This window comes from Pelodiscus sinensis, chromosome 4, assembly GCF_052426305.1.
Source record: "Pelodiscus sinensis isolate ZL-2025 chromosome 4, ASM5242630v1, whole genome shotgun sequence".
NCBI lineage: Eukaryota > Metazoa > Chordata > Testudines > Trionychidae > Pelodiscus > Pelodiscus sinensis.
In genome coordinates, this window is record NC_143055.1 from 84479805 (window position 1) to 84492182 (window position 12378).

At 43.3% G+C, this 12378-nt stretch overlaps 1 protein-coding gene across 2 annotated transcripts in view; it reads left to right on the forward strand.

Moving 5' to 3' along the window:
- The first annotated feature begins 209 nt into the window (after positions 1-209).
- Positions 210-12378, forward strand: part of SLC10A7 (solute carrier family 10 member 7) — a 194724-nt gene continuing 182555 nt past the window's right edge. Inside the window, exons 1-2 of one of the 2 annotated variants that reach the window (XM_075929990.2) lie at positions 210-783; positions 4735-4817. In XM_075929990.2, coding sequence (XP_075786105.1) covers positions 684-783; positions 4735-4817 — 183 coding nt within the window. In that variant the 5' untranslated portion in view covers positions 210-683. The remainder of the gene's footprint in view (positions 784-4734; positions 4818-12378) is intronic. The other variant, XM_075929991.2, reaches the window with a different exon arrangement.

Below are 12378 nucleotides of genomic sequence, written 5' to 3' on the forward strand. Positions count from 1 at the left end.
CCCCTGCGGGCGCCGCACGCGGTCACCGCTAGGAGCGCGCGGGCCGCCCCCTCCCCGACAGCCCGGGGGAAAGCGGCCGGCCCCAGGAAGCCCTCTCACCCCTCCCCCCCCCGCTCGCACGTCAAGCGCCGGGCGTCACGGGCAGGTTGTAATGTACCAAAAAAGCGCGCAGCCCCCTAATCGCTGCCTTCGCCCAGGCATCGGCCCCGCCAGATCCGCCGCCGGTTGGGGGCTCCCTGGCGGGCTGCAGCGCAGGACCCGCGGGTGGTTGGCGGGCGCTGCTCTGCGGGGCCCGCGCGCTGCTGGGCTCCAGCCGACGGGGCTCGCCGGAGGTCGCGGAGCTGCCGAGGGTAACCCCGCGCCGGGGCACGATGGGGGGCGGAGGGAGGGGAGAGGCCGCGCAGCGACCGCTGCAGCCCCAGCCCAGGCGTGGCGCGGAGCCCGGCCGCCGTCCCCGGGCCGCGGGGAGGGGGCTGCTGCGGGCGCCGGTGCGCGTCTATTAGCAGGCGCGTGGTAGTGATGGCGGCTCTCCCGGAGACTTTCGCTGTCACTGGCTCCTACTCCCGGCTCCGGCCCGCCCGCCCCCTGCAGCGCAGCACAGCGCCGCCGGCCTCGCTGGGCGGCAAGAGCGGCAGCGGCGGGGGCCGAGAGCGGGCGCGGGGGCCGGCGGGCGGGCGCGCGGCATGGGGCTGCTGGAGCGGACGCGGAAGGAGTGGTTCATCCTCGGCATCGCGCTGGTGATCGCCGTGGCCAAGCTGGAGCCCGCCTGGGGGGCGAAAGGGGGTAAGTCTGGCGCCGCTGGGGCCAGGGGCTGGCGAAGCCCCCGGGCGAGGGGCGGGGCGGGGGGGCAGCGCCCTGTGGAGCGATCCCCGCGGGGACCCCGGCTCGGCGTGTCGCTTTGCAAGGAAGGGGCCGGACACAGAAGGGGCGTGGGGGTGGGGGGCTTCCCTGGCTGCAGCTCCCTGAGGGGGGCAGCCCAGCCCGGGCGGGGTACGTTCGGCAAAGCATCGTGCTGCCCCAGAAATGCCAAACCGCGCTTTGAACGTGGCCGCTGCTTCCAGCACACGGGTAAATTCCCACCCTGGCTGGGGCGTTTGGATGCGCACGTTATGGGCCATGCAGGTCATGCGGCTGCTGCCCCCGACACAGGGCTTCATTGAGGCTCCAGGACACATACTGACACGTTGCACTGAGCCGGGCACGACTTCCGTGTGCTGCAGTTGAATGTCGGAACGGTGCTACCTCCCAGCCCAGCCCAGCCCAACTCTGTCGGCAAGGGGTGATTTTTCTGCAGCTGTCAAACTTGCAGAGAAGTTTTTTTTTTTTTTAAGAGTGGGGATTGTCAGGGTCTCATTGACATATGTATACTATAAATCCTTGATCACGAGAGAAGAAACACTTTAAAATGACCTAAAATAAGTCCAAAATTAAGGAACCTTCTTCCAAATGAATATTAATAACTGGAGGAATAACATTGAACCACTCTCAGGTTTTAACCAAATGCAAACCATATTATGCGGATACAACTCATAATGTGGGGGATTCAGTCTTGCTAGTCCAGTTTTATTAAGAGTTAAATTCCTTCTTTATTCCAGAAACTCTTCAGTAAATATTAATTTATATGGATCGTATCTTAATCAGAAGCCTTAATATAGCCTCTAAGGTGTCAAATGCAAATGAAAACTGACTTAATATGGTAACTTTGAAATATGTGAAGTTTATGCAATTGCATGCTATTGTTTACCTTCACTGTGCTGCAAACTTTAGTGCCAGGCTCAGTGTTTAAACATCAAACACTGATCATGTTCTTGTTCAAATATCAAAACATAAGAAATTTAAAAAAAAGCAGTTATTTGGCATCACTGGACTTGAAATCCTTTCTAATGCTCATATTTATTTCTGTGACATCTGCATTCTTTGAAGCAATAGTCATGTTTTATAATGGCAGCAGAATTCTAAGCGCTTCCCCCAAATAACTTTGAAGTTTGAATTAGCAAGAGGCACCTGAGGAGAGGCTATTAGGTTTTCGGGAGCTAAAGCACTAAGCTCCATAATTAAATCTGCTGTACATTAGCATTTTGCTACATTTACTTTTTAATCAAAATTATACATTTCTAGTGTAGAATCTTTTGCTGGTTTTAACATTCCCCTTCTCATCTTCCATTTACACTACAAAAATAATGTGTCTATATTTGTAAGGTTTTTGAGTATCTCTGCCTTGACTGATAATTGTGTAAATGGAATTAAAACATATTTTGACTTGGCAAAATATAACTTCCATTAAGAACAGGCGGAGAAGTTGATTAATAACTGGAATTGAATATTTGTCGTCTTCCATCTCTACTTAACTCGAGAGGGATGCTGAATGACAATGTGAAATTGAGTCAGAAGTAATTTTAAGTACTTCCTCTGCCCCAAGCTCCTGTTTATGGTTTTACTAAAATATATTCCAGTTTTATATCTTCTGTCCCCACTGTTACCTCCATGTGAGCAACAGGCAAAAATGACTGATTCTACCAGGGTAACAATGAAGCGATATGTCTATACACCAAGTGCAGTCAAATGCATGCAATAAACAGAGGGAAAGGGGACATTTTTTTGTTGAAGAAATCTTATGCGGTACTTGTAACAAAAAGTAAAGAACATTCTGTTTGATTTTGAAGTTGACAGCATCTCTTTAATTATAGTAGGTAACTGGTAGCACCTCTGATAATTAGTTTTCATTAGACATTCCAGCTCCAAATACCCAGAATATTTGCTATCTATATGACTGGTTTATGCCTGTGTAGAAAGTATTAGCAAACTTTCTTCAGTTGTTTTTAGGTTATGGGAGGAAGAACGCTTTCTAACCTTTTAACCTTTGTTTTAATTTTTAACAGTGCTGAATTTTGAAGGTTGGTATGGACAGTTCTTGCTGAGGAACTAGGGCTGGTGCTTGGCTTCAGGAGAAAAAATACATTTTACAGGATTTAAAAATTCTTTCTAGTGTTTTCTGGGGGCAGCAATGCTGTATGGAGCTTACTGCGGGCAAACTCTTGTGCTTGCGCAAAGCCTCACTCAGAGTACTGACTTCCAGTGGGGTTCTGTACAAGTGAATGAGGCCACCATCGAAATGGATTTCCTTGCAGGATCAGGGCATGCTTTAAGCAGAGCCTAGTGGTGGGATAACTCCTTTGTGATATCGCTGGACTGACTTGACCATCAAGTTCATGACCAGTCATGCCAGGGGCTGTTGCTGGGACAACTTCCATAAAATACATGTACATATTGAATCACGATGCTTTAAGATTGAAAAGAAATGAGTGAGACACAGATGCATGCATGGGTGTAAAATCTATGGAGGCTGTGACACTCCAGCTGACAAAACCATAGTCTAACTTATAGAATTGGTGTCCAAGGCTTTTTTGGCAGTATGTGCATGGCTGTGGAACCTTGTTCCATTAACAACTAGGCTGAGCTCTAGTCTGACTATCTTCAGGGCATGAAGCAAAACCCACCTTTCTGTCTGTTTTACTGACAGGAGGGTGGGCTCTGTTGAGTCCACTCAGAGTATATGCCTTCTGTTAAGAGATAAGAGAGAGCTATGGTTTCATTAGATGTTCCATGCAGTAGGGAGGTATTTGAGTATACTGATTTTAAAGTAACATGAGCTAATTCACATTCAGGTTGCCCAGTTCAAAACTAGGCAAAATAAACATTGGATTCCAACAACACCGGTATTATAGCCATGTTGCGCATACATAGCACTTTTCTATTTCCTCGGTTTTGGTTACATGTTTAACTTACTATTTCCAAGTATATAGAAGGCACAGTATAGCCAAGTTATTGTTGCATCTGAAACTTTAACTTGTTTACTTCCTGACTTGCTTTAAAGTTGTGTATAACACAAGGTATTTTGTATTTAATACACACAGTTTTTATATCTCGTAGAGTCAGGGCTATGTAAATGCAGGATTTCTATGCCAATAGCTCATCTCCAAAGAGACAGAAGTTGGGTGGATTCAGTGTAGAATCAAGATCTGTGTGAACTTAGAACATTGACTGGGGTTTTGTTTTCAGCAGTCCCTCATGATTTATGGTTCCTGCCCCAAAAGGATATTTGTCATTTTTATAACAGTGTTAAATTTTAATTTATTTGAAAGAGTATACTAGGCCTTTGATTTGGTCATGTTCTTTGGAGGAGCCAGGGTCTTCCCAGGGAGATCTGACTGCCAGATTGGGACTAGCGTGTGTTTAGAAATAATGTATTGCCTGAGTGTGCCATTACGATGCAAGTCTGTGCTGAGGATTATGTGGAACTACACTGCCCTGTGAAGCCCTTTGTGAGGGTGCAGCTTGCCAGGCCTTCTGGCTGATACATATTGCAATTCTTCTAACTGTCCCACATATGTGCAACCCAATGGTGGAAGAAGGCTCCTTATTTGCCATTCACCACCTAATATTTCCATATTAAGTCAAGGCAGAATCTGCCCCATGGGAACCAACAGGTTACATAGGCATACTCTTTATTGCATCATGCAATCGCCATGTCTTTGTTTTTGTATTAAAATAAGAACGACATTCACTTAAATAGAAAAACTTAGCCTTTTAAGACAGACTTTAAAGTTAATAATCAAAAGTACTCCAAAAATATTTCTCTACATTCTGAAATATCTAATTACTTTGGTGTATTATAACTTTTTATATTGTACTATCCTGAAATGCTTCACTTTGTTTTTGTGTTTGTTTTTTTAGGACCACTGAAGCCAGAAATTACCATAACATACATTGCTGTTTCAGCGATATTCTTTAACAGTGGACTTTCATTAAAAACAGAGGTATGGTAAATAAGTTCTCTATGATTCTTTCTTGGTTTATTTTAAAAGTTCGGGCTGATCTTCAAAAGCCATGAATGCAGTTGAGCACATTAAATTACTGACCCCTTTCTTTGATAGATGAGTAATAGAACCCTGTGAAAGTTAGAGCAAGATATACTGAGTGAAATTTACTCACCTGTGAAGGGTCTGCATGAGACACTTTATTGCTTCAGAAAGCCCACAGTAGATCTCTTGAGATTGAGAAGGTGTAAATGGAGCCTCCATGCTTATGAACTATGCAGAGGGCTTAGCACCATCCCCAAATGGGGTTGACAAGAGCAAGTATGCTTATGATAGGGATGTAAAATCCTGTTTCATTAGTTAACGAGTTAAATGCAAAGTTTGATTGGTTAATTGATATAAACAGGACCTGGATGGGGTTGTTACAAATCTGTCCCTCTGTGTGTGGGCAATCAGACCACTCCAGGATCTTAGAGGAGAGCTGAACGATTGAGGGCACAATGAGAGTAGTATCCTTATATTAGTTTTATTCCGTGTATATATATATATCAACAGACAAAGATGTTAAGATTGCTTATATGTAATTGCGAGATATTCTATTCCTCTTTTCAAGCATACTCACACAAGCATACTTATCAGGTGGCCAATCTTGATGGTATCTGGAAGAGGCTGGCCATGCATGCGCTACTTCAGCTTCTCTGTTGATTCATCTCCACTGATGCCCCGGTGCAGAGAACCCTTACACACTTCTAATCAGTAGCTCTGTTGATGATTGACTGAGAAGCTGCTGTGTAAAACTTTCCTTTGGGTATCACACAAACAGTCATTCTCCTTAGTTTTGCTTTTTTACATGTTGTTTGTTCCATGGTCACTTGGTGCAATCAGGTTTCCTGATGTTTTGCCTTTTTGCTTTCGGCCTCTTCTGTCCACTCCACAATCATTCTTATTTATTCTTACCCCATTAATTCATTATAATCAGTACAAATATCAATACAATCTGTGAGAATCATATCGGGGGCTCGCTCCAGCCTGGCTGTACTGAGCAGATCCCTGCCCTCTGCAGCTGGCTGGAGTGCCCTTACCTAGCCGCAGGCACGGGCTGGTCTAGCCTGTCCGGACCGGCAGCCCCTGCCTGCAGCTTGCCTGCTGGGTGGAGCACCCCTGTCTGCAGTGAGTCCCATAGGGCTGGAGCAGCCCACTGCCTGTGGCAGGCACGAAGCTGCTCCAGTTCCCACCAGTTAACTGGAATTGATAACATCACCCGTAATGGACGATGCTTAACTGGTTAACCTTTCACATCCCTAACTTGTGAGGATCCAGTGGGTTCAAAAGGTGTTTCAAAGGTGGACACCAAAGGGGATAGCAGCTGCTACCGCAGTTTATTGCCTGGAATAGTGGTCACAGTCGAGTTTTCTCTAGAGCTCCATAAATTGCTTTTGGCTTGGGAACAGTTTCCTAGAAGTTTCCATGGTTCCTGAGCCTGTTTCAATTCTTTCTTCCATTTTATTTTTCAAAAAAGAAAAATTGTTGGGGGAAAATTCTCCTGTATCTTAAGGAAAAGAAACATTGCCCAGTTACCTGCAAAACTGTGGTGACTGGGTGGAGAGATGCAACAGTTTTCTATCAAATTTTTGTTTGCCAGTGCATCTCAGGTAGCCATGCTTAAAAGAAAACCATTGCATTTCTCTGTGAGTCTAGACTCTCTGCTCCCTTTCACTTTGTTGACTGATTTGATCAGTTAAGAGGATAACTTAAATGGGTGCTAGTGCACTTTAGTTAGTTGCACAGCAATGAGGAAATCAATAATTCAGCTAATATTTTGCACCAGAGTTTGACAAATCTATTTACCTACTCACCTTTGTGAAGTGGGAAGTTTCTCTTGACTATTTAGCCAGATTGTATTATTGAATTCTGCCAAATTTAAGCTTATACCATTTTAAGTTTTCAAGCTTATGGTTGTGAAGGTAACCCTCCATATGGGGGCCAAGTCTGAATTAATGCGATCTGAGTCTATAGTCAGATTGCTCCACTGCCACTGTTGAATCTCATGGTTTTGCCCAGTTATGGCAGCAGTGAAATCAGTAACTCTGGTTGGCTTCACTGCTGCTGTATGATGACCACAGATGGCTTAGTGGTCAAGAAGCATGTCAGTTTCATTCTTCTTCATAGAAAACCAGTTAATACAAACAGAAGCTAGCCCTGTAGTTATTAATGGGGAAGAAGGCCCCACAACAGCGGGTGGGAATTGGTGGTGTTCAATAATTTCAAGTCTTGAAGCTTCAAATTCATAAAACGGCTGATAACGAGAGGCTGGTAAGAGAGTTGAAACCCCACTCATTGTCCAGAGACAGAACAATGGTAGCCATGCCAATAAGTGAGGTGGTCAGCTAGGGACGTAAAATTTCGATTAGTCAGTAAAGGTGCTTCTGCCTTTGAAGTGTAGCGTAGGCCACAAGGCTGTTGCTATACTTCAAAGGCAAAAGTGCTGCGGGGAGCATGGGGCCAGTGGGGGACTCAAGCAGTCTCCTGCTGGTCCCGTGCTCCCCAGGCTCCATGCAGCACTGCCACTTTCAAATGCCTTGGGGAGCCTGGCACGTGGCATTTCAAAGCAGAAGCACTACGTGGAGCCTGGGGTCATTGCATCAGGCTCTATGTGGCATTTCAAAGTGGCAGCGCCGCATGGAACCCAGGGTCAGCGGGGGAGTTGACCCCGGATTCCACATGGTGCTGCTGCTTTGAAATGCTGCATGGAGTGTAGGCCAGCTGGGGATTCCCCCAAAAGAGACAGTGGGGGGAGAGGGGAGAGTGAGTAGTCAACCAACCTGTCGACTATCCGATTAGCATTTGCTTATCGGATAGTTGACTAGTCGACTAGTTCACATCCCTACTGCCAGCAGAGGGGCTTGGCTTCTATGTCTGGTTGGTGAGGCACTCTGACGCCCCATCATTTTTTGTATCTACCTTTGTCTAGTAGATTTACTATTTAGCAAGTTAAGTGCCTACCTCAGGGGTGGGGAACCTAAGGCCTGGGAGCCGGGTGCAGCCCCTGGCTTGCCTGGATCTGGCACCTGAGGCTCATGGCTTCTCCAGCATTGGGGAGCCCATGCTGGTGAAGGGTGGGGGTTTTTTTTGTTTTGTTTTTTCACTTGTGTGTAGCCCCTGACTGATTTTTCTGTGGATCAGTGGCCTGACCCAAAACAGTTTCTCCACCTGTGACCTACCTAATAAACTTTTCAAGCCCAGCTTTGTTCTCACATGGCATCTTTTCATCCAGGGACCTTAAAGCAATTTATAAACACGAATAAGGACACATGTATCTTATATTATTATGCTGACCTATGTTATGTGGGCATACGGCTGCCACAGTAATTCAATTGCTTTCGCATGTTACGCTACTTGCTTCAATTGTGAGTGTCTTCACCAAGTACAATTGTACATTGAACTGTCAGTGTATGAAGCATAATGGGACAGCTGCTGAAAGCCTATGACAGATCATGTAAGCAATGCATTGTCTATGCTGACACTATTAAATGCATCGACCTTAACTCTATGCTGCCCGTGGAGGTGGTGTTAAGCTGGCATTGCAATGTGGTTACATCAGCAGGAGCGAAATTTTAGTGTAGATATTTAGGCTGATGCAAGTTGCCTTGTGTCAACCTAACTCTGTAGTATAGACCAGGGATTTAGCTTGTATGGTAGGTAATATTCAGACCCATTCATTGGCTCTCTAGTTATTGGTAAGGGCTCACAATTATTTATACTCAGGTTCAGGTCTCATCAAGAAAGAGAAGAAAATTGGGACTGTTGTTACTAGTAGCTATTACATTCTAAAATATTTATGACAAATTCTTGGAGAGCTGGATTATTTTAGCATTGAGGTTCAACAGAGCATGTTTTATTAGTCATTTACTGTATCTGACTGTTTTTCAGAAGTGTGACGTACAATCCAAAAGTATATATTGACTTAGATCTATCTCCCATATTTTAACGTTAAAGTATTTTGAGATGCAGTGCAAGTTATTTTCTATGTTTTATCCTTTTGAGTATGTACGCACATGCATGTTGTGTGTATTGTTATCACTTCTTTACACCTGTACGTTTTAATGGAGCAAGCATTCAGTATATTCTGTAAAATCATAAAAAACTATACCAATTTTATGTCAGTAATAGACAAAATGTTCACACTTCCAAATTTTTATTTTGGGCAATATGCTGAGTTTTTTATAATTATCTTTCATGGTTCAGTGTCCTGCTATTGTAGATGTGGATTCAGAAGTTCTTGACAAAATGGTGGTCATCTTACTGGCATAGCTCTGTTTATGCACATACAAAGAAATCTTGATTGTATTTTCAGAAGCATGCATTAATATAAGCAGAATTTTACATTTGTAGTGATAACTCTGAATTTGCAATACATGGGTACGTCTAAACTACATGGCTCCATCGACGGAGCCATGTAGATTTGTTGTTTTGGCAAAGTCAAATGAAGCCGCAATTTAAATGATCGTGGCTTCATTTAAATTTACATGGCTGCCGCGCTGAGCCGACAAACAGCTGATTAGCTGTTTGTCCGCTCAGCGCGCTAGTCTGGACGCTCCCCTGCCGACATCAAAGCCCTTTGTCGGCAGCCCCAGTAAACCTCATCCCATGAGGAATAACGGGGCTGCCGACAAAGGGCTTTGATGTCGGCAGGGGAGCGTCCAGACTAGCGCGCTGAGCGGACAAACAGCTAATCAGCTGTTTGTCGGCTCAGCGCGGCAGTCATGTAAATTTAAATAAAGCCGCGATCATTAAATTGCGGCTTCATTTGACTTTGCCTATGTGTCTAATCTACATGCCTCTGACGACAGAGGCATGTAGTCTAGACACAGCCCATGAGCAGAATATTTGCTCACATGTTACCATCATGCCCATTCAACTTTCAGTTTATTAGCATGAGGGTAAAAAGGAACAGTGTTGTCTTGTAGGATCTTGGAAGACAGAGACACCTTGGATATCTTGATATGCTGTGGAGATGTGGTAGCCTTCTCTGTTGGTTTGTGCAGGGAGGAACGGGGTAGGGCTAAGGCTATGGTTTAGCAGTTTTCTCTACCCCTTTTGAGGTGTCCTGAGAGAGCAGTCTCTACATTTTTGCATATGCACAGACAGAAATTGACAGATCTTTTTGTGGGATGCACAACAAGGTGGAGCCACCTTATTCACTCCTTTCCCTTGCATCCACGGCAGGGACTATGATGATATAATCCAAAATGTATCCTTTGTAAGGGTCTCCTCCTTGTAATGGTGACCAGCAAAGATACTGAAAACATCAATAATTCGGGGAATATATTTCTTGTAACTCAAATCTCTTCCCTCCTTCCCATCTTTTCAGATCTGCAAAGACCTAATCCATTAATGTGGTACCACTGCATGCACTTTTACAACAGTGTTGCATCTACTCTGGATACTTACTGGAGACCACAGCCAAACTGTAGATAAGTTTTTGTGTGGGGGTGATTTTTTTTTTTAATATTGCACAGGTTCCATTAAGCCTTCCTTAGGTTCCTTATAGGGCATTTCCCAAAAGGTATAAGATGATATATTAGAAAAAAAGAAATATTGAAAACTACAGTACTGAAATCCAGCAATGGGTGGTAATTTCACACTCACCCAGACTGATTATGGGATGAATGTGACTGCCACCCCTACACTCTACTAGGGATCTTGGACTGGCTTAATGAACGATTTATGGTAGGACAAAACTTTTGGGACCTGACAAGAAATTAGACTAAATGTACCAAATAATTCTCTAACTCTTGAGTATTTCGGGTATTGGTGTATATATAATAGGACTCTTTTAAACTTACCTTTAAAATCATTATACTTCAGTCACCTATTGTATTCCCTCACGACATCTGGTAAAAACATCTTTCCTATGCTGGTGTTAAATACTCTGTTCATCTTTGTTCTCCTTGTTGATGTACTGACATGCAGTGCTTGTTAAGAATATGCCATTCTAATGTTTCTTTACAGATTACACTACATTGAGCTCTCTCATGAGTAAACAGGATCTCTTTCTCATATCGGTTGCCTTTAGTAGTATTGAAGATTTTTCATTTTTTTTTTAAATATCTTCACTTCTTAAAGATCTTCAGTGTTTAAAAAATTGAACATTGTTTCTTTTGTGGTAATACTGTCAGTGTATATTACAAATTCCTGTCTTCAGGGCCATGTTACTTCCTGAGAACACCTTTTAAATGGATTAAGGGAGTAATTTTTAGATCAAATATCTTGGTTCTTTTTTTAAAATCAAGTTTGGGGGAAACACTTTTGTCTTAAGAGAAAGCAAAAATACCTGACAAGGATCCAATGCAGAATCCCTGCCTGATATTGCTAAAATTTGTGTTTTCCTCACTGGTGGATTGAGTGGATAAAGAAGCTCTATTGTAGCTTAGTCTGGTTTTAACAACTTGTTTGGTTTTATTTATAAATTGCCATGTTTTTTGAAGTTAGCTAAATTTTAAAATTAAAAACTTCAATAGGCTCTTTATTCAAGTTTGAAAAAGTCGGCTGCTAGCTGACAAATTGACATTTTAAAAATCACTGCTGTGTATGTGCAATGAGTTAGACTTTCTACATTTTAAAATGTATTTGACATATCTGATCTAATTAAGGGCAGCTGAAGAAACCTAACAAATTAGCGTTCTCGTAAGAGTTACATTAGACCTCAGTTAAGTAAGCTGACTAAAATGGACTTCAGTGTTCTGAGGTAGACAACTAAATAGATTAAGTTGACTTGGTTCTTTTCAGATTTATTACACTCAGAGTTGATATGACAAGAAGAAGCCTTTTTCTTTTGTATGAAAAGTATTTGTGTCTACATTTCTAAGAATGTCAATATGAAGAGACAAATGGTGGGTAAGAGGAAAATATGTAATAATCTTTAAGTACCTTAGTGAAGTACTTTGCGGTCCTCTGATGAAAAGTGCTACGTTATTTTTTTTTCCTGTACCCAGCTGAAAATTCCTCTTCATTCTCTGAATTTTCTTGCTTTCTTAGTTTTACGGCTTCAGCATTCTTTCTGTGTAGTTCTTACCCACCTTAATATGACTTGGCTATGAATTTGCTGTCAATTATTCTGGTGTATAATGTCAGGGGGGGTGCCTATATACAGCAGGGCTTAATTCGAAATAAGCTATGCAAATTGAGCTATGTCAATTGCGTAGCTTATTTCGAAATAGCTTATTTTGCGATTGGGAGCATCTACACAGCACTTACTTTGAAATAGAGCACTCTTCCTCCGACTTCCCTTACTCCTCGTACAATGAGGGTTACGGAAGTTGGAATAAGAAGTCCTCCAGCTTGACAGTATTTTGACATTATTTCGAAATAACTGCCTGCTGGGTAGACGTGGACTAAGTTATTTTGAGAACGCTAATTACACTTAGTTTTTAAGCATTTCTGGGATATTGAACAAATAAAAACTGGCACCCAATTAATTTTCTATGTGAGTTTTAACATCTCACTTGAGAGAGCACCTGTGATTCTTTCTACAGTGTAAGGTCCTTTTCTGCTGGTATGC